The sequence below is a fragment of the Gymnogyps californianus genome, chromosome 3 (genome assembly GCF_018139145.2).
Source record: "Gymnogyps californianus isolate 813 chromosome 3, ASM1813914v2, whole genome shotgun sequence".
NCBI classification, from domain to species: Eukaryota; Metazoa; Chordata; class Aves; order Accipitriformes; family Cathartidae; genus Gymnogyps; species Gymnogyps californianus.
Genome location: NC_059473.1, coordinates 120,033,549 through 120,060,239, shown reverse-complemented (window position 1 = coordinate 120,060,239; position 26,691 = coordinate 120,033,549). Strand labels below are relative to the sequence as shown.

General features: G+C 41.4%; 1 protein-coding gene across 1 annotated transcript in view; it reads right to left on the bottom strand.

Annotated features, from left to right (window-relative positions):
• Positions 1-3,320: 3,320 nt before the first annotated feature.
• The window catches only part of MFSD2B (MFSD2 lysolipid transporter B, sphingolipid), a 41,042-nt gene continuing 17,671 nt past the window's right edge, over positions 3,321-26,691 (bottom strand). Inside the window, exons 6-14 of the mRNA XM_050893286.1 lie at positions 24,026-24,195; positions 19,189-19,279; positions 18,973-19,094; positions 16,508-16,591; positions 14,737-14,817; positions 10,482-10,591; positions 9,081-9,224; positions 6,939-7,115; positions 3,321-5,893 (exon numbers count right to left, since the gene is read on the bottom strand). Of these exons, the coding sequence (XP_050749243.1) occupies positions 5,836-5,893; positions 6,939-7,115; positions 9,081-9,224; positions 10,482-10,591; positions 14,737-14,817; positions 16,508-16,591; positions 18,973-19,094; positions 19,189-19,279; positions 24,026-24,195 (1,037 nt within the window). The 3' untranslated portion in view covers positions 3,321-5,835. The remainder of the gene's footprint in view (positions 5,894-6,938; positions 7,116-9,080; positions 9,225-10,481; positions 10,592-14,736; positions 14,818-16,507; positions 16,592-18,972; positions 19,095-19,188; positions 19,280-24,025; positions 24,196-26,691) is intronic.

Here is a 26,691-nt window from a genome sequence, read left to right as displayed (position 1 = left end):
TTCCTTGTGCATTACACCCTACACTTGCCTACTGGTTCTCCTCGTTTAGAGCGGGTCTATCGGGCACTTCCTAATTGGCTTGTTACTGTCTGCAGACACCACGCCTGCAATCAGTACTCGCAGCGCCAGGACCAAAACGCATTCCCTTCTGTGCCAAGACACGGAGAAGGCTGACATCCCAGCATGTTTCCTAACTGTGCCCTCTATCAAGCTCCTCGTTGTTTCAGTTGCACAGCCAGAATAATTAAGATACGTCTTTCTTAGCTTTTATAGCATTGCTTCTGCTGACTGTCCAGTTCCTGGGAATCCTCCAGCGCTGAAATTCCACCCTGTTTGCTGCCGCCGCTGATCATCTCTTGGGTCAGGTCGCTGTTTTCTCCATTGATCTGCTTTTGTATGAACAGGGGCTCAGGCAGGGAATCAGGGAGGGACAAGCTGAGCATGTGAATATCTGGTAACCAGAGAGTGTTCACTGATTCTCTGAATCTCCTCTGCTCTGCATATGGCATTTGGGTCTCCACATCCAACGTCTTTCCACCTGGTCATTGATGTCAGTCCAAGAGCCCTTACGAGAGGATTGCAGGGCTTTTTTAGGAAACTTGCTTGTCTTATGGCTCTTCTTTCACCCCTGCAGGTCACTTAGGGAATTTTGGAGTTTCCCATTCTCTCTGCCTGGCCAGCTCAGCACCGCTGAGACTTTGCCAGGAGTCTGGAGGTGGCTGCAGTTTTGCATTCATCCCACGCTGATGTCAGCAGGTACGTCTATGCGCTGAGACTCACAATCCGACACGGCAGGCACCGGCAGAATTGTTGAAGCTGCTGGATGTGGCAAACGTGCAGATTCTTCTCAATGACTTTGAAGATGGCCAAAGGGTGAGTTTGTTTTGGAAACACAAGGGAAATACTTCCTCATCGGCTGCAGCTGATTTGGACAGAAACTTCTCAGCTGGTGTAAACTTGGTTCCATCATCATGATGACAAGCTGGTGGCCTGAGCTGGCTTTAGGCAGGTGAAAAAATCCTCTAGGTAAAACAGAGATGAAGGTCCACGACAGAGGATACTAAGGTGTGAAGGAAATCCTGTTGATCCTTTGCTGAATGTAGATGATTCCACGTACATCAGCAAAGATGAGCTGGCAGGGGATGGGTGCTGGGCCTCCAAAGTGTACCTCCATCGGTGAAGCTGAGCAAGTGACCGTCAGTTCCATAGGGCCTGAGCAATCCTTCCTCAACATCCACAGCAGAGTGCAGCAAAAATGAGGACAGAAAGCTGAAGGGCATACCTGAAATTCATAGTCTTGTCTAACATCATTGGGGACAAGAAACAGATCAGGAAATAAGATTTATTTCTGCTTCTACATTTCTAGAGCAAACATTCACGTTTCCTTACCGTCCAACACCACTGCTGCTCACCAGTTGGGGTTAAAGACTGCTGCTCTGTAAACATCTCTGAAATAATACTGAGGACCCAACTTTTCAGCAGAGTGCCACGGCTCTAGGACCGTTCTCCCTCCGTTGTTTGTTCAGCTCTGTGTCATGCCAGTTTGTGTCTTCAGAGACTGTAAATTCTCAGGTGCAACATAGCAAAAGCTTCCTCCTCTGCCTCAGGGACTCAGAGACAGATGCTGCTACTTTGTCTTTTGAATGCGGCTTCCCAGTGAGTTAGCATCTGTTTTATGCAGCAGATTTGGTGCTTAATGATGTGAAAGCTATCTGATTTCATACGTTAAGCCTATAACGTATACACATTTTTGTAACCATAATACTCAGCACTCTTGCTAGATATCTGAGCCATGGTCTTGCAGAGAGTTAAGGTGAGAAAAAAGCATTCAGTGCAGCACGAGGAACTTGTGATCTCAGAAATTGCAGGAAAACAGAAACCTCCCTCCCTCACCTGCTCGTTGTATGAATCCAGCTGACCTTTCCATCAATCAGTCTAGAAGTTTTCTGAAGGGAAAGACTCTATTGTAACACTTTGAGACTGTTTTTTACATACCTATGACATGAAATTCGTATGAGGTATGTGATTGACTACTATATACTAGATTGCTACTAGCTGTGCCCTACTGCGTGAGATTTTGAACTAACTTGCCTTCTCTTCCTTGTCTTCCAAGAGCTGGACAACAAATACCAGGTCTTAAATGACCTGAGTTTCCCCTCAAGGAAACTCCTCCTCTCAAGAAGTTTGATTTAATTTTGAGTTTTCTATCTACAGCCCAGAAAGGCAAGTAGAAAAGGAGATGAACAAGTGATATTTGGCAACAAACTATGAACCCAAAAAAGCAGGCTTGGCTTTAAAACATTGTCCACTTCAACTCTGTCACTTGGAATGCAGAAGGTGAATAGAGATGAGAGGAGGCAGCAGGGACTGAATGTAGCAGCACTTCTTATAAGGTGCAGGAGTGACTTAAGGAATTAGTTCTCAAATCTACAGAGCCCTTCCTGAAAACCCAGTGACCTGAAACCAAAGGTCCCAGCCTTCAGGGACTCCCCAGAGACAGATGTCCAAGGCGGTATTCACCTCTTAAAGTGGGGGACTCAGCACAAGTGATCTAATCCACCTAAGCCATGGCAGCTCAGCAAGCTCAGGGACGGACAGGGTGCAGCAGGGCGGGAGGACATGGTTAGCAGGAGACACGGCTGGTGGGGGTGGCTAACGGCAACCTCCTCCTTCAGTGCCTGATGGGGAACGGCGCCTCACCTCCGTGGTTAGCTGTGACCCACGGTGACACTGACCACCAGCAGTAACACTCGGGAAGGCAGGATACCCTTGGAAGGTGGTATACCCTTGGAAGGTTTCAACATTATTTTTAGGCAGAAACTACGAGAGGGATGAGACTGGAAGAGAAGAGTAGTGACTAGCTCAGCTACTGACTTGTACCAGCAATCAGCCCAGTATAGAAGATTTAGGCTGCCATTGCTATACGTCAGCAAGGGCAAGGAACGGGCATGGTTTGCCTTACGGGGGACTACCCAGTGATACGTAACTCCATTATCCTTTTCTTTTCTTCCTCTATTTGTGTAAATCCATTTGTGGGAACTGCTTGTGTGCCGGCGGGGAAGTGCTGTCCATTAGGCACCCAGCTGGTTTAATCCAATCTCCCGTATTCTTATGACTGTATTTGGGTATCACTGGAATGAGAGCCCCTGGGGACTGAACCTGGCCCATGTTACTGCCGATCAGTGCAGTTTACAGGCAGGAGGTTTACATTAGATTAGCGTTTAATCTGAATGGCTGTCAATATAAGAATCTGCTTCTTTCAGTCACATGTTCTGAACATACATAAGGCATACACATCATTTAAAACTGACAAGGAGACATACAAAGTTCATTCATTTTATAGCACCAACACTGAGCCCTAAAAAAGGAAAATTACAAAAAAAATCTTACCCGGCACTTACTCTTCCATTCTTTTTACTTACAAAAATACATTCATTTTCTTAACAAAAGTACAACTCTGATAATCAAATAAAATAACGAGATTTTAAAAATATAAAAATACTGTGCTAATTTCATCTACAGAAGCTTTCTATTTTATTTTGGCAGTTCCCATTATTGCTACCATATGCAAAGTGAGGACTGAGTACGTCTCTGTTAGATAAATATCACATTGTCTCTGGAGAAGCAGAAAACTGTTTACGCTCAACTAAGTTTACCTTGCAAGAGACTGAATTCGGATTGGGTGTTGTGCAATTTAGAGGCAACTGCACAACTGATCTAGAAATAATATCTTAAGCCACATTCAAATTACTCCAATCAACCACAGCCAGCAGTTTCTGCAACCCTTTTATCACTGGGCTAAGTATTCAGCTTATGTAAACTGACACGGATCCACTGCCTTGTAGCTACAGATTTACAGCAGCTGAAAACATGACCCATTAAAAAACATTAACAGCCCTTACTGGGACTTCTGGTTGTTTTTAAGTAAGACTATTCAGAAATACACAAATATTACAGAATAAATCATACCTCCAAAACTGTTTTCTATGATGTTTTGGAGCTATATGATATTACTACATATCTTACCTACTTCAAAGTGCAGTAAATCTGCTATTTCAAATTCCCTCAGACTCAAAATTGTAAACAGGCTTATGGTTTTTATTATTGTAAACACATATGCCCCAGGCATACAAATCCTGATTTGTCCAAGAACCAAAACAAAAAACCCCACAGCCTTAGATGTCAATTCAACGGAAGTCTTAAACATAGTCACCTCTTACCCACGCACACTCAAAATATATCCTTGAAAGCTCACTCATGATTAAGCGTTTTACTGCATTAGGACAGCTCCTTAGGCCTTAGACTTCAAACTTGCCTGAAAAGGTTTCAGTATTAAACTTAATGAGACACTCAGTGGATGCACTGATTTTACTTCACAGTGTCTTTCAGTAAAAGCTCTCCCAGTTTCCAGTCCCAGCACTGTGAGTCACTTCCCAGATGGCCTGGAGCAAATTACTTGTGGTCACTGCCTCCAGTGACACCTATTGCAAGTGCTCCCAGGCAGCGGCAAGCCAGTCCTCCAAAGGCACTGCTAGTACAAAATAAAGGCACCCTCCCACATATTCATACAGTGAAGCCAGTGGGCTGCAAATTCGAGTCTTGTCTTGCGTTGTGCTAATTTCTTCAAGGCGAACAAGCCTCCAACTCTTGGATTCCTTACTCTCCCCTCCAGGTTTAGATATGTCTTCAGAGTCCAGTCATTTTAGCTTAAGCTTGGAGCCAGCCTCTGGAGGTCTCTGGATCTCCACTGACTACAGAAGAAGCCCAGAATGACCAGGTCTGAACTAAGTGCTCCAGAAAGTGCCTGAGGTTAGGTGTGTCTTTCATCTACAAGATGTGTTCAGCAGCGTGAATCTACAGTAGAAATGAGGTTTCAGTTAATGTATCTAAAGCATGATGACATCCCTGACTGAAAAAAAATCACCATTTAAAAGTCAGGTGTAACCTCATTATTATAAAAGACTGTGTGCAAGCTGAGATTAACAGCCATGTCATGGTGTCTCGTGAGGCAGAGAGCCTACACCACCTGAGAAATGGGTATCATGATTACTTAAAGGCCAAAATTTACAGAAATTTGAATGGCATAGTCTAATTTTTGGAAGGCACTACTGATTTTGGGTATCCTGAGTGGAGATGTTGTTTTTGAAAATGTTAAGTACTCATTCTCTGACAAAGGTCAGTTTACAGGTGTCAGAAGCAAGGAACTCCAGTAATGGGAAATGTAAGGTTCTGTTGCATATAAAATCTATAAAGTTAAATTACATCAAAATCTCTTTCAGAAAAACTCCTTGTGAGAAAATCCTCAAAACATGTCTGCATCACGGATTTGCTTCATTTCAAAACCAAGTAAATCCTAACTTTAGATAGTATACTTCAGGATTCCCAAGTGTTTTCCAAACACAATAGAGTGCAATTTATAGGTAGAGCTTATGTTCAAAATCCACCCCAGCCTCTAAGGGTGAAATATATCACATGAGTTAAAATTTGGGTTGTGCATCACATTTGCACTTTTTTCCCTTGACCTACAAGTCCATAGAATCTCCTGTTGCAATGAGATCACAGCTTTCCGTTAATCACTGAAAACAAACAAAAAACCCCCAAGCCTTCAATAGCTTACATTCCTGAACATTTGTATTGTCTTTTTTAGCACAGTGCACGGAGTTAGATATCTATTTTGCACAGTGGTGTCCTCTCTTGATTTCATTACTGACTGTGTCAGAATGATCCTTTATCCTTTTTGATAAAATGTGAGCAGAGAAATGACCCGGAAGACTCTCACAGAGTTTGTGCGTGGGATGTGAGACTGTATTTGGAAAGTCATTGTATTCAGAGCTTTCAGACCGAGGTGTCCTCTTTGTGGTCATCCAGGTTCTCTGTGCTTTGATGGCTCCTTCTGTTAAAAGCAGAACAAATGATAAGTGAACAGAGTTCTGGCTTTTATTGCTAACTAATCAAGCTACAGTTTGGCAATCTCAAACAACTGAGAACCACCAGCAAGGTGTGGTTGTTATGGACAGTGACTAAAGTACCTAAACAGAGGGATCAGCCCCATTTTACGTTGTTTAGCCTGTCCCCTCCGGTCTACAGATGTCTCTCAAGAAAGTAGCTGGTGCATGAGAGGCCTGTGCCATATCTGCCAACCCCATGCAGGTATCTTAGATGCCTTAGGGCAATGAAGTGGTCCCAGACACCCGTGCTTAGGCCTTGGTATTGATCCCTTAGCATGGAAATCAGTTTCCAACTCTAGTAACTTGAGATAATAAAACCAAGACAGAGTAACAACATATGTTGATATTTAATCCATCAATCTGCTAGAATAGACTGTTCTTATGTATGTCCTCAGTAGACCAAGGCTTCATTTGACAGAGGTGGATGATTTTGAGCTAGGCAAGATTTTCTTTGAAGAGGGAGGAAAGGGGAGGAAGGGAGAGCGATAGGGTAAAAAGGGAAAGAACAGCTCAAAGCTGTCCCTTCTTTTTCTCCCACGATCTTTCCTGCCTACGCCTCTAAATGGTTTGGATGTTTCTTATATGCCATAAACACAAAAATGCAGTCAAGAATCCCATTTGCTTCTATATACAAGTAAATTGTAACTATTCACATTTTCCTCAGAAATTTAATCTACGTAGAATATTCTTCATTTCTGGCTTGAAACACTGTACCACAATAGTGCTTTGTGCACCACTCCAGAGAAAAAGTAAAATATAGCAACCGATATATCTGATAAATGGTCTTCTAAGTAGGTAGTACTACACTACAAAAATAAGATACTGGAGCATGTAATGGTACCATTCAGGTAATAATTCAACTAATAGGGTGTTGGTTTGTTTTGTTATAAGGAATATAGAGGTGTACGTCGGTAGCTAATAATTTTTGCCCAGTATGACTAAGAGCTGTTGCGGTGATGTTACTGCTGTTTGTTGCCAGTTCCAACCTACCTTAACTCTTCAAGTGCAAGCTTTGTTTCTTTCCGACTTTCTTCAGTGATTGGGTAGAAAAGAAGTATAAACAAACCTACAAGGATGAGGATAGCAGGGACCGCTCCAATGAGGATTTTCAGTGTGAGGATCACATCGTTGGATTGTCTGCATATCCCTGGCTTGTATCCAGTAAACCTAAACAAATGGAAATAACAGTGGTGTGTCTACGTCCAAAGCTAAAAGGCAGTTGTTCATCTGAAGGCCCCCTTCTTGGGTCACTCCTTTCCCCCAAAACTCTTTAAGACTTTTCTCCCATTTTTTCCCTACATCTCACTTTTTCCTTCCCCTCAGTACATTTTTCAAATTTTGTTTTTCAAATCTCATCTTTGTGCTCAATTTCAGATAACTGCATTACCTCTGTATTTTCTTATTATTATTATGTAACATTTAACTACTAAGAGGAGCATGGAATCCCATGTAAGGAAATTGATCTGTTATGTGTTTCCTGTTAATACTCAGCCAAGTATTTAGGCTCCGCTTTAAAAGTATGCAAGTAATCTGACCAATTTCAACAGCAATAATTAACTTTAATTTAAACACACACTTAAGCACTCTTCTCAAGATAGACAAATTTACTCAAGTGCTTAGAGTTAGGTACACACTTACAGTTCATTGATTCAGGGCTTCCATGCAGTCCCACAACTGCTGATATACTCAAATTCCCATTCCCAATTTCTAGAATGAGTTTATTTTCCTCTGAACATGCATCTATGAAAGCTACAGCTCATTTGGCATCACTCTGTCTTCTGTGTTCTCCCACAAACATCTGCCTTGGCAAATTGCTGGGAGCTAAATGGAATGCAATTGAAAAGGGGCTAATTGGTGAACAGCAATTTTTTTGAGGGTGTGTGCTGGTTTTGGCTGGGATAGAGTTAATTTTCTTCATAGTAGCTAGTATGGGACTATGTTTTGGATTTGTGCTGAAAACAGTGTTGATAATACAGTAACCGTGTGTGTGGTAATACAGTAAATGTGTGGTGGAGCCCTGCTTTCCTGGAGATGGCTGAACACCTGCCTGCCGATGGGAAGTAGTGAGTGAATTCCTTCTTTTGTTTTGCTTGCGTGAGCCGCTTTTGCTTTACCTATTAAACTGTCTTTATCTCAACCCACGATTTTTCTCACTTTTACTCTTCCGATTCTCTTCCCCATCCCACGGGGGGGGCAGCGAGCGAGTGGCTGTGTGGTGCTTAGTTGCCAGCTGGGGTTAAACCACAACAGGGTGTTAGCAGTAAGCATCTAAAATTCCTAAGCCCGAAATGTTCAGCCAAGCACTGCCTGTTATTTAGCACTTTCTGCTGAAAGCCCTGCAGCGAAACATTCTCATTACCAAAACCTAACTTGGAGCCAAGGGCTAGGTAGTACTTCAGACAAGTTGCCTTCTAAGTGTTTATTGTGTGTTTGTGTGCTGTACGTATACTGAAACCTAGCAGCCTCAGGCAAAGGCCCCTTCTGCTAGGTCACGCAGGGCAGGCAATGGCTGACCACTTTCTCAACCTGACTGTCTAGTCAGAACAGACAAGGCAAAAGTAGAAGGAGAACACAAAGCATCTTCCAAACTGACATGGTCTAGGTGATGGGCAGAGCTGTGAGAAAGACATTGTTCCTGACCCTGATTAGTGTCCAGTTCCCTGAAACCATGCAGGAATCGGTGATCTTTTTACGCTGAACAGGCCACTAGGCACCCCTGAAAGCACTCCAATCCATGTAAAGACTTACAAGCTCGTATACATAGTCCAACCCAGATGCAACAGGGAACGCACAAAGCAGCTGTATCACTTGTGGGGGACCTTCATCTGCTGAGCTTTCATGGTTAGTTCTTTATTCATATAAGCCACTAAAATTTACATGAGTAATTTGGAAAGAGGAAAATCTAAAGGGAAGTCAGGTCTTTCTGAAACTGAAACATGTTAGGGCAGGCGACTTAATGCTCAGTGGTCTGGCCTAGATGATAACAATCCTGTCTTTAGTGGTTAGACATCTGGAGCTGCTGGCACTTTCAGGCTCAGGGCAAAAAGGCAATTAACTCCACAGGGTAAAGGCGGAGTAACCTCAGAATGCTTTCAGAGTAGGTCCACTAAGTGGAAACACGGTGTTACTTACTCCAGGCTTGCTGCAGAAATTCCTAAGCCAATTCCTGCTGACATCTTGGTAAAGAAAACGTAAGAAGAATAGAAAATGGTTTCCTGTCCTTTTCCATGAGGATTCTGAAGGCGAAAGTTATCAACAACATCAGGCAGCATTGACCTAGAGATGAGCAACACAAAAGAAAAACTCAAGCCAAAACCTCTTCTCAAAGTCCCAACTTACTGAAAGAGTACACCCCTCCTCCTTTTTTATGATCTAATGGATGTAGTCATGCACATGAAAGAATTCAGTTCAAAAAGTCTTACTGCTGGACAGGAGGGCAAAAATCTGTGTAAGAAACTCATGGCCACATATTACAAAGTAGAAAACAAGCTGAAAAACTATCAAACACTTGCTGGGAGCTGACAGAATTCTTTATACTGACTCTCATTCCAATCAGAAGTTGTGATACTAAAAAAAGAACAACAAAGAAAGACATTTCTTAAGATTTCAAGGGACTCTGAATCTCTGAATAGTTTCACTCTGAAATAACTCTTTTGACAAGCTAACAAAATTTTCAGAAACCAATGAGGCCTATTCTCTCTCTACCTCAAAGAGACTGAATTTGGTAATGGGGAATCAGAATGGAAGCTGCTCAAATGTCAATTGTGAATTGACATTTTATTTCCAATATATGTCATGATTCACTGTTGGAAAAAAGGGCTTCTCACCCTCTGTGCAGAAAAGCTTATGTAGTCTGACGGCTTATTTCAAACTATGTTTCCCTGATCTCTTGGAGTTTTCAGGGCATTGTACAAATGAGTAATGCAAAACAGCGCGCTCAGCAACGGTCTTGCTTTCTGGTCAAATTGACCTGAATAATAATTATTCCCTCTGTAGGCGAAATGTCCCATCCTGCTCATCCTGGAGTATTTTTTTCCCCACATATTTTCAGTCCTCAAGAGAAAAGGACCTTGTATTCTCAGTTTCTTTTAAACATATCCTTGTGTTATTTGATCTATAACAGAGGACTGCTCAAGCAGGGATATATAGCTTGGCTTATGTTTCCTCTGCTATGTTCTTAATTGCTCAGCATTAATTGATTTATCTAACTTCATCATTCCTGTAGTTCTGTTAGAAACCAAACCTAAGCAACTGATTTACTGTTATCGCAAGTTCTATAGCTACTTAGATTATTGATTCATATACATACTCTTACGTACAAAGAACAGCTACAGTAGACATAATCTGTTAACAACAGGGCAACAAAAGTCACGTCATTGCAAATAGCCTCTATTATAAAAGCAGAAAAAGATTCTTGGAAGAAGTGACTCTTGCCAAATTCTGCCTTTTTCGGAGGCAAATTCCATGCAGTAGTACATACATGTACTACTATGTACATACCCCTTCCCCACCTCAAATGTAAAATTCTCCTACCATGGCAACAGAAGAGATGCTGCAATGCTCAGACCAGAGACGAAGGCCACGAAGTAAGCCAGGATCAGGTTTGGAATGGTCACTAGCATGACTGCAAAAGGAATCATCCACTGAGGAAGAAGAAAAACAGCACATCTAACTTAGAGTATGCGCTGCTCAATGGTATATAGATTGTTCCCTTCAAAATATAATACTGTGTTACAAAACAGTTCATGCACAGCAACACCTAACGCTTCAGTATTTTGGTGAAATGACATTTCCAAAGAGCCCTGAGCCAATCTGTATTTACCTATCCAGAAGAATCAGAGAAAAAAAGGACAAGTAATGTTAGTGCCTTCTCTGTTAGCAGTATTAGGGCTATAACTGCACTAGTAAATTAAACAGTCCCAAGACCCTATTTATCAGTCATGAGGCCAACTGGCAGACCCTGGCCACATTTGTACTCCTAAACATTTACAGTCTCCAAAAGAAGTGTGGCCATATAAGTACTTTTTGTGAAGAGCCCTTAAGTGGGCTAGTTCCCAAACTGTGCCCAGATACTTCTTGAAAGATTGCTAATCAGCTTGTGCTAAGGTTTTTCTGCCAATTTAGAAACAGAGATGACCAAACACCAGTTTCTATTCTAGGCCAGTGGAACTATTTAATTCACTGAGACAAAGCCTTGAAACATCATCACACTGCATTTCCAGGGGAGGGACAGGGGTTCAATGGTCATTTTAAACTGTAAATATCCCATTTCACAGATCATCTTGAGTCTTGACTGAAGAAGAGTTTGCTTACACCTTCATTTCCAATGACCACTTTAAAGCAATCTAGGTACTCGGCAATAACTAAAACCAGGAAGGCACTGTGGTTTACTCCCACTTCACACAGCCAGATATGCTCATGACATTGCAAAAGTCACTAAGGCTACCCTCAAAAACAAACTAATTTGGGATGGTCAGGATTTGTTTTCTGGCAGTACTTAAAACCACCAGATTTCCTCAACTTCAGCTTGAGGCAATGGGCTTACAGGATTGAAAATCCACTATTTTAAATGCTGATTGAATGCATACAGCCCAGCTGTCCCATACCCATCACAAGTTCTATCTCCCATGCCTGTGAACCATGGGCACAGCACATGTAGAATCCAGAACCAGGGGCTTATCTACAGGGCTTTTTAATGATGGGGGATTAGTTTAACATTAAGTGTTTCAATCCTCTATACTTGGAGCTTGGGAGCTGAGGGTATGAGAAGAGCTTTCACAGAGAGTGATTCCCCTAAGCACTGCTATTTACAGTTCTGTATGATAAGTGATTCTGGGAGTCCTGGAGTCTAATCCATTATATTTGTGTTTTAAATGCATTTCCCATCTAAAGCATTTGCTCCTAACCTAAGGAGGCAGAAAATAACCTTTCCTGACTGCAGGTTCCCAGCACAGACAGATAATCGTTGCATTAGCCCAATGTTGTGGCAAAATCGTTATTTCACCACAAGAGAGCACTCCAGCAATACAAGATTTTATGTTGCCTATAAGCAATTTTATGACTGCCTTATGCTCCACATGGGGCACCCACTCGGAAACCAAAGCACTTAAACAAAATTCTAGATCGATAATAATAATCATTATAACTGTAATTTTCTACTGAAAGAGAAGCACGACCCGCAGGACTGAGGCTACAATGCCCTAAAGTCTCACTCATGCAATGGTAGTGCAATCATGGGACCAGTGTTCCTGCTGCAAAAAACAGCTAATGCATCTCCTTCTTTCCTACTTGTAAAGGAAATACTCCGTTATTGGCACCCTGCTCCCTAGTCACAGGGCTGCTGCCCTCCAAGTCATAAATGATATCCTACAGTTATCACGTGTCTTCCATCCATTCCCTGACAGCACTATGGAAGGTGACCCTGCTGGGATGCTCAAGGTGGTACTGGCCTGTGCAGCAGCACATTATGAAGGGCAAATCAGGAAAAGGTGCAGCTAGGATGTGAGTGGAAATGGGGATGGGAGAGTGGAAAAGGGGCTGCACAGCCAGGATTCATCCAAGGGCATGCCTCCATGCTGCACAGTGCTGACAGATGGCAAATAAATAATTGTGTATGTGTGGGGAGGTGAAAGATTGGGGGCATTTTTGGATTTGTTTTTATTTTTTACTAAATCCTCCAAAACCCACAGCCAAAAGCTATTATTGGCTAGGATGGAAGCTAAGAGTTGTGAGAGAGAGCGCGATCTTCTACTTTTAGACACTTTGCCAAAACCACGAACCAACAAGTTGCCACACTTCTTAAAATTTCTCATGACAACTTCACCTCCAGTCACCAGCTGAGAGACTTACTGATTGTAAGGTCAACGTTTGCCCTGTGAGGGCAAAGCAGACAATCTAAATGAACATAGCACGTGGCAGCAGAAGCAAATAAACAGAAGAGAATAATTTCTAGCCTGTGCACCAACCTGATAATGGGAAAAATGCTATCAAGGATCCCGCTTGGGTATGACCCTGTACTTCCAGAAAGTCTGGGCTTTAAACTTCTAGGCAGTTTAGATACTTAGTCAGTACTTAGCCTGTTGGTCATCTCTTGTGGAGGAATGAGTAAAAAGGGAGCAATATCAGTGGAAGGAAGCCAAGATTCTTGTTGCTTATTTACCTGCCTCTGCCTTCTATACTCTTTCAGGGGTCTCTTCAACATAGAACCACTTTAACAGGAAAAATTAGTCTGGAGTAGGGTGAAATTTTTTTCAGGAAACTGAATTTCAAATTACAACTTCACCCTGAAAGCTGAGTAAGGTTTTGGAGAAAAAAAACCCTTGTTTTCTCCCCTGTCTCCTTCCCTTCCAGAAGAACATTCCCCAGCAACAAACATAGGAGCCTTAAATTATGTGATTTTATTTCACAGTGAGAGAGAACAGATTAGTTGTACAGATCACACAAGGTGGTAGTATAGGAAGCCCCTGTGATGCATTGCCAGACACAAAATCCATCACTGAGCACACACTGAGTCCCTTGAGAAATGTCTACAAGGTGAAACAGAGAGGTGGCTTTTTTTCAATCCAGCCCCCACTTAGACCATAATACAGTCAAGCAACTCAACTGTAAAATTAAGTTAAACCATGTTTACAGAGGTGCTGGCAGGCTTTCCAGTCATGTTAAACTAAATTTATAGAGCCAAGTTGGTTGAAGAAAGCATTTTTCGTAGCCAAGTAGACAGAGGAGGAGATTTCCTAAGGAGGAAATCTGCATTCCCTGGTCCAGTCAACGGTCCAATACTGCTTTAGGCAATTCTCTTTGCTCAAGTGGTAAAAAGAAACGAGGATGGGACTTGGATTCTAGATGCCTACTTCAAAACATGTAACAATTCAGCATATTTGGAACTTGGGTTTTAAAGTTACTTCTGATTCTTTGGAAGTCATTCCAACACACAGATTTTAATTCCAAAAATTATAACTGTTCAATTATATTCAACAATTGTCACCAGATCTAAACTTTTCAGCTTTGTTCAGATTGTGACATAAAGCTTCAGGCTGGATTTTCCAAGTCCTCATGCTTTGTTGTGCACAAGGCAGACAATTTTTCTTTCCTCTTTCATAAGTAATTGAAGGTAAACAGGGGAAAAATGAGGAGGAACAGGCCTATACAATGACTCACTGAGCATGATGACAGAAAATTGCTGCCGTCTGCACTAAGTGAAAGACTTAAAATAATCCATCAGAGATGAGGGCAGGCTCACTGAGCCGGCTTTGCAGAGCTCTGTCAAAGTTAAACTAGGCTGCTTTTCTCAGGTAGGTCACCTATTTCTGTACTTCACTAATAACTGTCCCTCTCCATTCAGAGGGATGTGGGCACCCCTGCCTTCTTACGTTTGTAGAGAAGGGTGTGTAACAGACTTCTGTTTCCTCCTCTGTACTGAATTACAGATGTGGTCAACTCAGCACCATATACAAAGACAAAACAAGCCTTGCCCAACAGATAACTTGTCAACCTGAGGCAATACAGATCTGAATTTATAAAACCTCATTGGGGTTCACTTCTGAGAACAGTCAAATGCAGAGCCTGTGCAGATTCTTAAATAAACTGGGACCTCCCTTCAGCATCAATCCATTTCTCAGAAGTTTCTCTTGGAGACTTGGAATCTGTCTGAAATTTGGTAGAACAATTTAAAACAAACTCTGAAACTAAGCAAATTTCATGTAGCTTGAGGTTATAAACACTTGAAAGTGGCTCCAGTTGTCAAATGAGGTGAGCACAAGCAGATTTTTTTCTCAAAGGATTTGCTTACCGAAATCCCACATGCTGCACACTTCTTGCCAAATCGCTGCAGAAACTTCTGCCAGAAGGGAATGCTCACAGCTGCTGATACCTACAATGGACAAAAAAACCATGTCTGTACTGTGCTTACTGCCACTGTCTTCTTCAGCTGTAGAGCTCAGAGACATCTTTTTGTCTAGTACATTACGGTCTGAAAGGAAGGTGAACTTGCAGATTCCTGTTTCTCATCATCCTTTGAGTGATTTTTTTTTTTTTTTTTTTTTTTTAATTCACTATTATATATTACAAACAAGAGCTATCCATGAGAGGGTTTTCCACAGTCAGATATCAGAAGGCAGTGTCTTAAAATTTCCTTCTCCTAATGTAAGCCACAGCAGTTAAAGCTATACATGATACAGTCATTAAAGTTCAAACATTGCAAATAGTCATACTTTGTGCTAATGCCTTTTGCCTCATTGTCTGAGCCTGACAAACGATAAGTAAATTAAGCTCTATCCCATTGTACAGGAAGAAAGCTGAAGTGCAAGATACACTTATCTTAAGATATACTTAGAGTACATATCCCATACTACGTGTTTATTCTTAGGAACAACCTGTAAGAGAAATAGTCGCTTACAGTCAACATTACCATTTCATATACTGTAATACTCATCTGGTAGTAGCAACAACCACAGGCAACATAGTACTAATGCACTGAAGTATTGCTACTAATGACAGTTTTACAATTGACCTAAATTAAAATGTCATCTCATTTTTACAGTTGTATTCCACTCTTTACTGACTTTAACTCAACTGTCTCTTGTTTCTCTTCTTGGTGTCTATTACTTGCAGAGCCTTAAGATACTCAACAGTCATCCCTTGCTCTCCAACATTTTGGTTTTAATAACTGGAAAAGATCTGTCTTATAAAGTGGGAAAGGAAGAATCAAAAAGGGGTAGAAACGGTGGGAGGCTGTGACCAGGAAGTGGCAATGAAGTTCCCCTAAGATGGTTCCACAAAGTCTCTGTGCCAAATGGGTCAGAAATCATGCAACAGCTTCCCTGAAAATGACTGCTGCAGTATTCTATATGGTAGACAAATTCTCTACAAAATATTTCAAAAGTGCAGTACATGCACATCCCAGTAATTACACAACATTAATTACAATGTTCTACTTGTGTTAAAAGGACTTTGGTCAGAAGGATGAAAATGCCAGTTTTCAGCTAATACTACTTGTAATCATAAAGTAAATCATGCAATACAAGAGCAGTGTGTAACTGAGTTATAAGTATCACCTAAGCAAGTAGAATTCTACCTCTGCATGTCAAGAAAAAAGGTTCTGTAAAAGGATCTTTTTATCACACTGCCAATTGCTCTAGAGAGGAATCTTCATATCTCTGGATATTTTAAATATTTATCCTTGCAAGCTGCCTGGCCTAGAAGGCTCATGTGTATGAATACACAAATTAAAGTTGTTTAATTTTCAGCATATCAGACTGGGGAAAGGGACAAAGGAGCTAAAATTCCAGACCTCCTTTCTGGCAGCAGCTTTTGCCCTTTATAGGAGCAGGAAGTAACTTACAGGTAAAAGCAAGGAGGAATGAATTAAAAGCTCCAAAGCATTAATTTTTTAGAAGTACAGTAGGGAACACCAGCTTTATTTCAAACAGGCAATGCAAAAGATGGTGTAGCTTCTTAACAGCTCTGTCTAGACACAAAACTCTTCTTGTCTTCTGTTATTTTGTGCCAGAAACCAGTGAGAACCAGCTATCAAAAAAATATGGGAGAGAAGTGCAACTCACCAAGATGGTCACCACCAAATACTGGAAGTGATTGCGAAGATCAGCAGCATGAGTGCAGAATAGGACAAAGTTGCTCTGCTCCAGCTGTTGAAGACATTTGGTGACCGTCAAAAAAGAAAAGAGAATTAAAAAAAGACAAAAATGACGTCACACTCCACACTAGCCAAACATAGTTGGTGACTGATTTGTTAAATGTAGGATTTGGGAGTCTCATTCTTCCCTCATCTGCAACAATTTAAAGGAGCAATAACTCTCCTGCTATCACTGGAGTAACATGCCAATAATATTGGGGCAAGCAAGAGATAAACCATGCACCTAATACAGCATAAAAAAGACCAAAACAGGAACAGCCTCGTGAGAGGATTCTGTCTAAAGGCTTTATTCCCTGTGTTGCAATTGCCTTGTGTTGTTGTCACAGCCACAGCTGCAGAATACTGCAAGAAATTGCCCTTCCTTTTCCATAGCAATGCCATAAATCTTTCACCAGAAGCTCTGACTCCGAAACAAGTTACTCTTCAGCTGCAATTACACTCATGCCAACTTCCCGTAGTAAAGCAGCTAACTGCTGGTTTTGTATACAACCTTGGCTATGGAGTATAGCTTTGGGTTAGATATATCCATAAGTCTGAGTACTCATTGGATGGGAGGATCTAGCTGCACTGTGTTATAATGACAGATGAAGCCACTGCCACCATGCTTTTGCAGAACTCAGGGGGGTTCTGAACACCAGAATATGGTTCAGGCCCAGCTCCAGCAATTCTACAGAAGTGGAATGACAGAGGAGGATTTAATACTCATGCCACAGCAGTATGATCAACTCTTGCTCCTTTGTGCACTTGTAGATTATAAGTGGCCAATCATCTGTATATAAATTAGGATAAAAGTTATATCCCTTCTCCATTGCCACCAAAGCCTTCCCTAGCTTGTGTCCCAGTTTACGCTGCCTTCGTTTTAAATATAGAATATCACACTCTGGGATTATGGCCAATGCATCTTTACCTGCCTATTCCTTTGCTCACCAGTAATCCACTCACTAAATTCCACGAAGTCAGTGTCCCTCCCTTGAATAACAATAGCAAGGGTTGCTCGTGCTGGCTGAACTGGAGCAATACAGCTTCCAGCTTCTGCCTCCCCTCACACCTTTCCTTCAGTCTGAAAAAATAGAAAAACAGAGAGATATGGACTGACAGAAGTTCTTTTCCTCTCTGGGTGTTGTCAGCAAGTAGCTGGCTGCAGCAACCAGATGTGCACTGTATCCTTACTGACTGAATGGATGCTGGAAGGATCTGGACCATAAGGAACCTTTCATCGTTCATCTTCTCCCTGTCTCTGCTGTTGCTCACAGTGCCTGCAGCTCCCAGATGTAAGCAGAAATGCTTCTGCTATTGTTTCTCACCCTTGGACCTTCCAGCAAGGACTGACAGATGCTGTAAAGGACAGCCTGCGAACTGTGCCCAAATCCAGGCCAAGAGGAAACTTCAGTGCTTCTTTGGCAAACAGACTTTTAAGCAGCCCTTCCAAGGAACTTACTAATTCACCAGGACTGCTGGTGAACACAATGCCGCTCTCTCACATGCCCTGTTCTTGCCCGCTGTCCTGATATTCACTTGATCAATAGCTCATGTGACTAAATGATGGCTCATGTTGACAAAAATGTGAATATTATTTGTTTTTCAAAATAAAGCCAACTTCAACTGATATGTACAGGTTCACATTAAAATAACACATTTACTGAGTTGAACATAGCTCAAAAATCAAGCTTTAAAAAGACTGCCGGACTATGAGGAGTAAGGGTTTCTTACTCAGTGGCTTTAAGTTTTTCTACAGCTTCTCTCTATAGGAGGATGTATTGCATCTTTTTGCGAAAGCCACATTCAACTGCAGGTCCTCATTTGAAAATTAGCTCTATCTAGCTCTGAGACAGGTAAGACCTCCTGCCTCTGAACATCATCTTACTCTGACCTAATGCCTTCCATCACAAAGGACTCCATAAGAACCAGTTCAGCCACTATCTGAGAACAGCCACCTATGCAAAGGAAAGGGGCAATGGTTTAAAGCAGCACACACTATAGAGAAGAACAGAGAAAAGAGGAAAAGCATACTCTAAGCAACTGAAACCACAGGAGACTGTAGATGGATAACATATAATGACCCAGTCTGGGTCACTAGGACTAGTTCCTCACCTTTTATGGAGGGAAAAAAAAAAGAAAAAAAAAAAAGTTAGTCTTTAAATGGTCAGGACTTTGGTTTTGCTTCTCATTTGAAAGAACCATCTCCAGCCACACAAGACCCCAGGCACCAAAAAAGAATTCTGGTTCCCTACTGATTTGTAGGGGAAGGCACCACCCCCTAGATCACCACCTCCAGTCACCAGCCAAAGGTTATTTGGATTTTAGCTACCACAGACTCTCCCATGCTGGGACTGGAATGAGGCCAACACACAGACTTAGAGAGTCTAAAGTTACCTGAACTGCTGTTGAGATGAGAAGAAATGAAGCTGTAAGCTTCATATATGGACCGTGCTTCATGGTGAGTCCAAGCCCCTTACAAAAAGGAATTGCTCTGTCTGAATTTAAGGCATAAGGATCTAAGAGGAGCAGAATACATAAAATAACAATCTTTTCCAGAGATGAATGTGAAATAATTATTATTAAATCTAGGCATATTTAAATATATCTTACCATCTTTTTCCTTTACTCCAAGAAAAAGAATGACAATTCCAAGAAGATACACACCTCCTATGACCCCTGCTGCAATCATATAAACTTTTGCCTTTGAAAAGAAAAAAGACATATTTGAAATTGTGACAGGAGAATGACAAGTCATTATGAAAATTTCACTTTCTTTCTGGTGAGTCATCTGCAAATGAAGAAATGCCCGTCTACATACAGCCAACTGTCTGTCTTTTACCTCTCTGAAAAATTTTCACTTCTGCAGTTCATTTATAAACAACACCTACTTCAGGATAAATCCAGGGCACATAAGTATATATTTCTTGCAAAAAAAAGAAGCTGTGAACAAAAGGGCTACTGTGTTGGCAACCTGAATGTTTTTAAAATTTGCTTATGTTGAGACTAGCTATAGACATACACAGTCATCTATCAAAAACATGCAGCATCCGTAGAGTGATTCTAATTTTTAGTAAATCCAGTTGATGTAGCTACATAGACTGCAATCTGTATCTTCATGCTGGGTGGGAAAGGCCTCAGTACTGATGTAAACATAATTACTACAGTTACTGCATTTATACATAATGATAATAAAAACTTCCTTTAGGCTCTAATGAATTTTAGAAATCACACTTACATGCCAATGTTTTGAGAATATGGTAGCTTGCATGCTTGTTTTCCCAGTTACTTAGTGAAATACTCAAGCAAATTCAGAAATCTTTGCTTCCTATTAGCCAGGGGAACAAAGCCTCCAAGGATACCTCCCACACCATCAGATCACATTTATTGTTTCTAACTCTGATTACACTGACTCTGGAATAAAGCTTTACAAAATTATTTTGCTTTAGTATTGTGTAATAAATTATTTTATACTGTGTTATCAAAGATAAAATAAGTGCTGGTTATAGAGCTTTATGACACAATGCTTATTTGACAGGAAAATTGAATTCCAAATTATCAGTTATATGTTGCAAATGAAATTATGATAAATCTAGGAAGCAGCTGGTAAATAAGCATGCAATTACAAGAATGTACTCCCAAATATAAAGTCACTTAGTATAGATGCAAAGTTAGTCAGATGAACCATGTAAGTGTAGACAATCTTCAAGACAACAGTTTTTGTTAAGATATTTACATTTCAGAAGGGGACATGGTGAAATAAAGGAACGCAGGACTATTCTTTATTTGGGATAAAGATTTGGGTTTTTTATATCAGAGCTATAAATTAAGTCACAGAGTACTTTTATACTATTGATTATGGCTTGCACAGACTACAGACTGCAGTATTGTAGATACCTGAATTCACTTAAATGAGGTTATTTCAGCCTCAGAAGCAGCCTAGCCAGGAGAGAGGATAGTAACAGGACTCCATTATGAATTTTATATTTCATGTCTATTTATTTGTTAATTTGCTTGAAGCAATTGAATTAAATGCTTTCTTTCACAGGTCTTTCACAGGTTAAGTGTAATTTGAACTTAAACTATCAAGGATATTCATGGTAGGCCAAATAAGATTCTCTGATCCTAAGCAAAACTTGTTAGCTCATCTACAAACTATATTAATATCCATGCTTGGTTTCCAGTAGGAAAGACCCACTCCTAAGCTTATAGTAACAACCTCAGGAGACCTTAGAAATAACCATATCTCCCACTTGCTGTCTTTAATAATGAGCAAAATAATATCAGTCATTCACTAGGTCTTCTTTTAAAGTAGCTGTGCTCTTGAGCAGCTAAGATTAGTCCTTGTGACAAAAAGGGTCAAGGGTAACACTCCTGAATGGCACTAAAAGAAACAGTCAAGATTTGGCCTCTTCTAAATATTTTTTTTTAGGCTGATGGAGGTACTTCAGGTTCATAGACCCTAGTCCTGCCTCAACTTATAACTCAATGTCCATCAGTCATACAACAAAAATTCAAGATCCAAAATCTCCTGTTGATCGTGCAGTTAGGTGCATATTCTGTTGTGCGTGGTGTGAACAAAAGGCAAGTGCCCTGTCATGCGATGCAAGCAGCTCCCCCACCTGGCTTAGTGGCCATGCATGCTCCTATAATCCAACCAAATTGATGCCAGGTTATGTTAATGGCAAAAAAATCTGGTCCTCACAAAACAGGATAGCAGGGAGTAAGGTGGGTTGCCAGAGCGGTTCGTTCAGACTATGGCCCCTGCCCAGGCCTGAGGGCTCTTTGGGAAAAAGGGCAGGAGAGAAAAAGGAGTGAACAGAACCTTACCCATGGAAAACAGGTGGACACCACAATCCAGACCGTTCTCAACCATGGGATACTACTAATCTACAAAACCTGAGAAGGTGACACACAAAACAGTGGAGGAAGGAAAAAACCAAAGACCAAAACAAATAAACAGGAAATCCTCACAAAAAAATGAACACATGGCTGCTTGTAAATAAGAAAGTGAAATAAGGAAGGTAATATCTTTAATTAAATCAACACATACTGTTGCGGGGCGGGGGGGAAGGACAATTTCCGGTCACACTGCAAGTTCTTCAGATCTGAAAAACGTTTGTGTGTCTAAAAGCTTTTCCATTGTTTCCCAATGTTAGTAGCTAGCTTAATGAAAGATATTACTTCTACCTACAAACTCTGGCTACTTTAGGCTACATATCTTTGCTATTTTTTCAAAATAAAAAACTACTTGACATGGAACTCATTGTGAAGCTTCTTTCTCCATCTCCCTCCTACCTCAAAAAGGACAGGAAAGCACATGTGGTTAGACAGAAAGGAAATAAATCAAGATCATGGGTTTTTTTCCTTGAAAGCCATTTAAAAGATTTGAAAGTGGAAGTTGGTGATTATGGCATAAAGCAGATTCAGACAGGAAATCTGCTGTGCAATGAAATTCAGCTTGGCCCACAACTTTTCAAGCTACTCCTCTTGACAATTCACAGAGCTGTAATAGCACAGTAGTTTTCTACATCAAGCCATTGTCCTAGAAGCTAAAAAGGAAGACAGGATGATGTTCTGTGTCTTGTAACTTGGGTAACTAGAAGTTACCTAACAAGCAGGTTCAAAAATGCTTTAATCAGCTATAAAATGGCATGGCCACTTACAGAAGCTGCCCAGCTCTCCCCAGGCAGTTTCCCAGATCAGCTCTTTGAGAAGCCTTACAATGACCTGTGCCAAAAACCAAGGATCAGGTAGCACCGAGGCAGAGAATAGTGTTTGGGAGTGGGGGGAGGCAAGGGTTAGTCCCCTTCCTGGACTACCACTGTTGGTGCCAGGGTATGCAAATTCAAAGCATGCATAAAAACATGCCTTTAAGTTGTGATTTTACTGCTGCTGAAGAGTGGTAATAGGAGCTATTCAGTTACAATAAGCAGAGCACGAATATGTGCATCCTGATTTGCACCAAGCATCTGGGATTAGACTCAGGTCAAGGAATCTTCTTCATGGGGAATTTTATATATCAGTTAGTACATGCACTGACGGAGAAATAGATGAAAATATAAAAAGAAAGACTGAATCAAGCAACTGGTAAAATGGAACCAACAAACTGTTGATTTCATGTGACAGAAAAAAACAGTACACAAAGTAATTGTTTGATTCAGGGCCTGTTTCAAGACCACTGGAAACAATGGAAGACTATCAAACTGCGTTCACTGAGGTTTGGATCAGGTTTTAGGATTTCCTCCCAGATATAAACCCTTCTCTGTTTCTCAAAAAATAGCAAACTGAAGCATGAAGAGATTAAATTACTTGTGCAGGATTACAGGAAAATTCTGCTGTGGAAAATGAAATAAGCATGGATCTCTAGGTTCATTCCACATGTTAACCACTGAGCCCTGCTCCCACTAATTGCCTGTTACCAACCATTTACTTTCAACAGTGCTTTGTACCTTCACAAGAATACAGATTCCAAGTAGGACTTACAGTTTTGTTCACATAACAGCCATTAATCTTTACAGGAGATCCGTAGTGATAACTACTTTGAAAAGCAGTGTTGCTGAACTGAAAGATCCTGCTATAGCCACCATTTTTTCAAAGAATCATAGAATTATTGGGGTTGGATGGGACCTTCAAAATTCATCTAGTTCCAACCCCCCTGCCATGGGCAGGGACATCTTCCACCCGATCAGGTTGCTCAAAGCTCCATCCAGCCTGGCCTTGAACACTTCCAGGGATGGGGCATCCACAACTTCTCTGGTAACCGGTTCCAGTGTCTCATCACCCTCATTGTAAAAAATTTCTTCCTTATGTCCAATCTAAATCTACCCTCTTTCAGTTTAAAACCATTGCCCCTTGTCCTATCACTACAGGCCTTGGTAAAAAGTCTTTTTCCATCTTTCTTATAAGCCCCCTTTATATATTGAAAGGCTGCAATAAGGTCTCCCGGAGCTTTCGCTTCTCCAGGCTGAACAAATCCAACTCTCTCAGCCTGTCTTCATAGGAGAGGTATTCGAGCCCTCTGACCATTTTTGTGGCCCTCCTCTGGACCCGCTCTAACAGGTCCATGTCTTTCTTGTGCTGGGGACCCCAGAACTGGATCCAGTATTCCTGGTGGGGTAAAGTAAGCTTTTCTTACTAAGCTTCTATTTTAAACTGTAAATCAGCCTCTAGTGAAAACAAAGGATGGCCATATACCTCTTAGCTACTTTACAGTTTGGCATCTTCGGGAAAGCTCCTCAGTGTAATTCTGCTGGCACGCTGAGAAGTGGTTGCAAAGACAACAGATGGGAAGCCTTGTTTGCAACGAGGTCATTGCCTCAGCTCCAGCGTTACTGATTTCAAGGAAGTCATGTTCATGCTCATCTGGCTGGATGATAAGATATGGTATTACAGAAACACCCCTACCTCTCTCCCTAAAAGATTTTAGTGTGCTTCCATAGACACTTACCTGATGAGACAGGGGATCTGAGGGGTCTGGAAAGCTGGGAGGGTCATGCCAGGAGTCGGTTGTGTTTACTGGGGGATTCACAATGCAGTGATGAGAGACATGAGCACTGGCCACAATCTGCCCCTGAAGTGCAGCTCCAATCAAGGTCCCAAGAACTTCCATGGTCATTCCTAAAGAAGGAAGCACAAATGTGCGCTGAGGATGAGAACTCGATTCCTCCACTGTCTGCAAGCTTGCTTATTTACCTCGCTGAAGAGAAACCTCATCAAACCATTTTCTTTTACAGGGAACAAGCAGAAAAAGCAATACCAAGAACAGCAGAACTGGAAGGTCAGTAATAGAACAGTTTCAAGGAAAGAGAGTTTTGTCATTGTCCTGGTTTCAGCTGGGATAGAGTTAACTTTCTTCCTAGTAGCTGGTATTGTGTTATGGTTTGGATTTAGTATGAGAATAATGTTGATAACACACTGATGTTTTTAGTTGTTGCTAAGTAGTGTTTACACTAAGTCAAGGATTTTTCAGCTTCTCATGCCCAGCCAGCAAGAAGGCTGGAGGGGCACAAGAAGTTGGGAGGGGACACAGCCACAACAGCTGACCCAAACTGGCCAAAGGGATATTCCATACCATATGATGTCAGGCCCAGTATATAAACTGGGGGGAGTTGGCCGGGAGGGGTGGATTGCTGCTCAGGAACTAACTGGGCATCAGTCGGCAAGTGGTGAGCAATTGCATTGTGCATCACTTGTTTTGTATATTCTAATTCTTTTAGTATTATTATTGTCATATTATTATTATCATTATTTTTCTTCCTTTCTGTCCTATTAAACTGTCTTTATCTCAACCCATGAGTTTTGGATTTTTTTTTTTCTTCATTTCTCTCCCGCATCCCACTGGGTGGGGGGAGTGAGCGAGCGGCTGTGTGGTGCTTAGTTGCCGGCTGGGGTTAAACCACAAGAGTCATCTATTTTCTGATCAGCTTTTAGAAGCCTCCATGGAAGAGCCTCTTTTATACAAGCTGCATGATGGATGCGGCTGAGATTAAGAGCCACAAGGGGATAACACAGAACCTTTCATCTTGAGGACCAGGCAGAACTACAGTTTAAATGTTGAATGCCATTTTTCCAAAGCAGGACTAGGAGCCATAACATCAGACTTTTCATCTCAAGCTTGACAGTAACTTGTGAAACATTTTTCAAGCCACTTATCTGATCAGACCTCGAGGTTCTCCAACTGTAAAATAAAATTATACTTACCTCAGGCTTATGTTGGAAATAATACAGCTGCAAAGCTCTTGGAAACAGCAGATGCTGTTCTTAACTGCCTAAGGCCACAGTCAGGCAGAACTAGCTACCTCAGCCTCCGAGAATGATTCAGATCACTAACAATCCAAGTACCATCAGAACAAGGGGTCATCTAAAAAACCAACCAAAGTCTCCATTTGGGAAAGCAAAGATCTAACCATGGGCATCTACCTCATGCTTCATGTACTCAAAATCAGTCAACAAGGCGGCCAGTTGTTACAGCTCTGTCGCAGGCAAGTGATGAGTACTCTGGTTTCTAGATCCTTCTCACTCTGAGGGATTTCAAGCCTACCACTCCTGTTTCCACACAATATGGCTATACCCAGCATCCCCACGGCAGGGAGATAAACTGAATTCCTGTCCTAGCTCCAGAGACTATTTACGCATTTTGTATAAAGATACATAGTGTTGAATACATGAACAGATTAGGAACAGGGACCAAGACTCCCTGTTTATGAGGGAATGCTCTTCTCATTGACCTAAACATCAGCCTTTTTTCTACTTATTCTCTCTCAGTGGCTCCAGGAGTCCCATGTTCCTTTCTCAGAAGCACCATGGGGAATTTTGAAGGGCTGCTTCCAGAGCGGGTTGCGTCCTGGTGGTTATTACACTCTCCCTGGGAAGTGACAGGCGTTTCAAAAGCTCCTAGATTCAGATTTATTCAAGTTCCCTGCTCTGTAACAGCCTTCCTAGGTGACCTTGGACACATGGCTTTCTGTGTATCCCTGTAAAGGAATAAAAGAACTTCTCCACCTAACGGGACGGCAATGCACACAGGCTGCAAGGTGTTCAGATGGTGCAGTAACAAGGGCTGTACTTAGCTATGGAAGATCAAGTAAGGAAAAGGAAAAAGAGGCTCCCTAGGAGACTTGGATCATTTAAACCATTGCTAGTATGTTCCCAAACAGAGAATGCTTCTGGATGGAAAATTTGAGGGTTCACGTAACATTAATTTAAACCAATGGGAAGTGTAAAAAAAAAAAAAAGCTTCTTCCCCAAACTTCACATCCAATCTTACTAGCAATGTTACAGTTCAGTCCATACACACAAAAATGCTGGCAGATGGTGGAAATCCTAACCTCAACCTCATCTGAAGTGTTTGGACACAAACTAGTTTCAGCTGGGCCTTGCAGAGCTTCCAAACTGTTGACTACTCAGTGCACAGGCAATGCACCTGAGTCACACCTTTCATTCAAAACACCACCTACATATTTATAACCTTTATCTAGGGTTCTACATCTGCATTTTACCAAGCACTTGCGTAGAATAAAACTCAGAAGCATCATTAGAGGCAACATAAATACAACCATTATGAAACCTTATTTTCTAAGAAGTAGCAAGAGCTGAGAAACAGGCATATTTCAA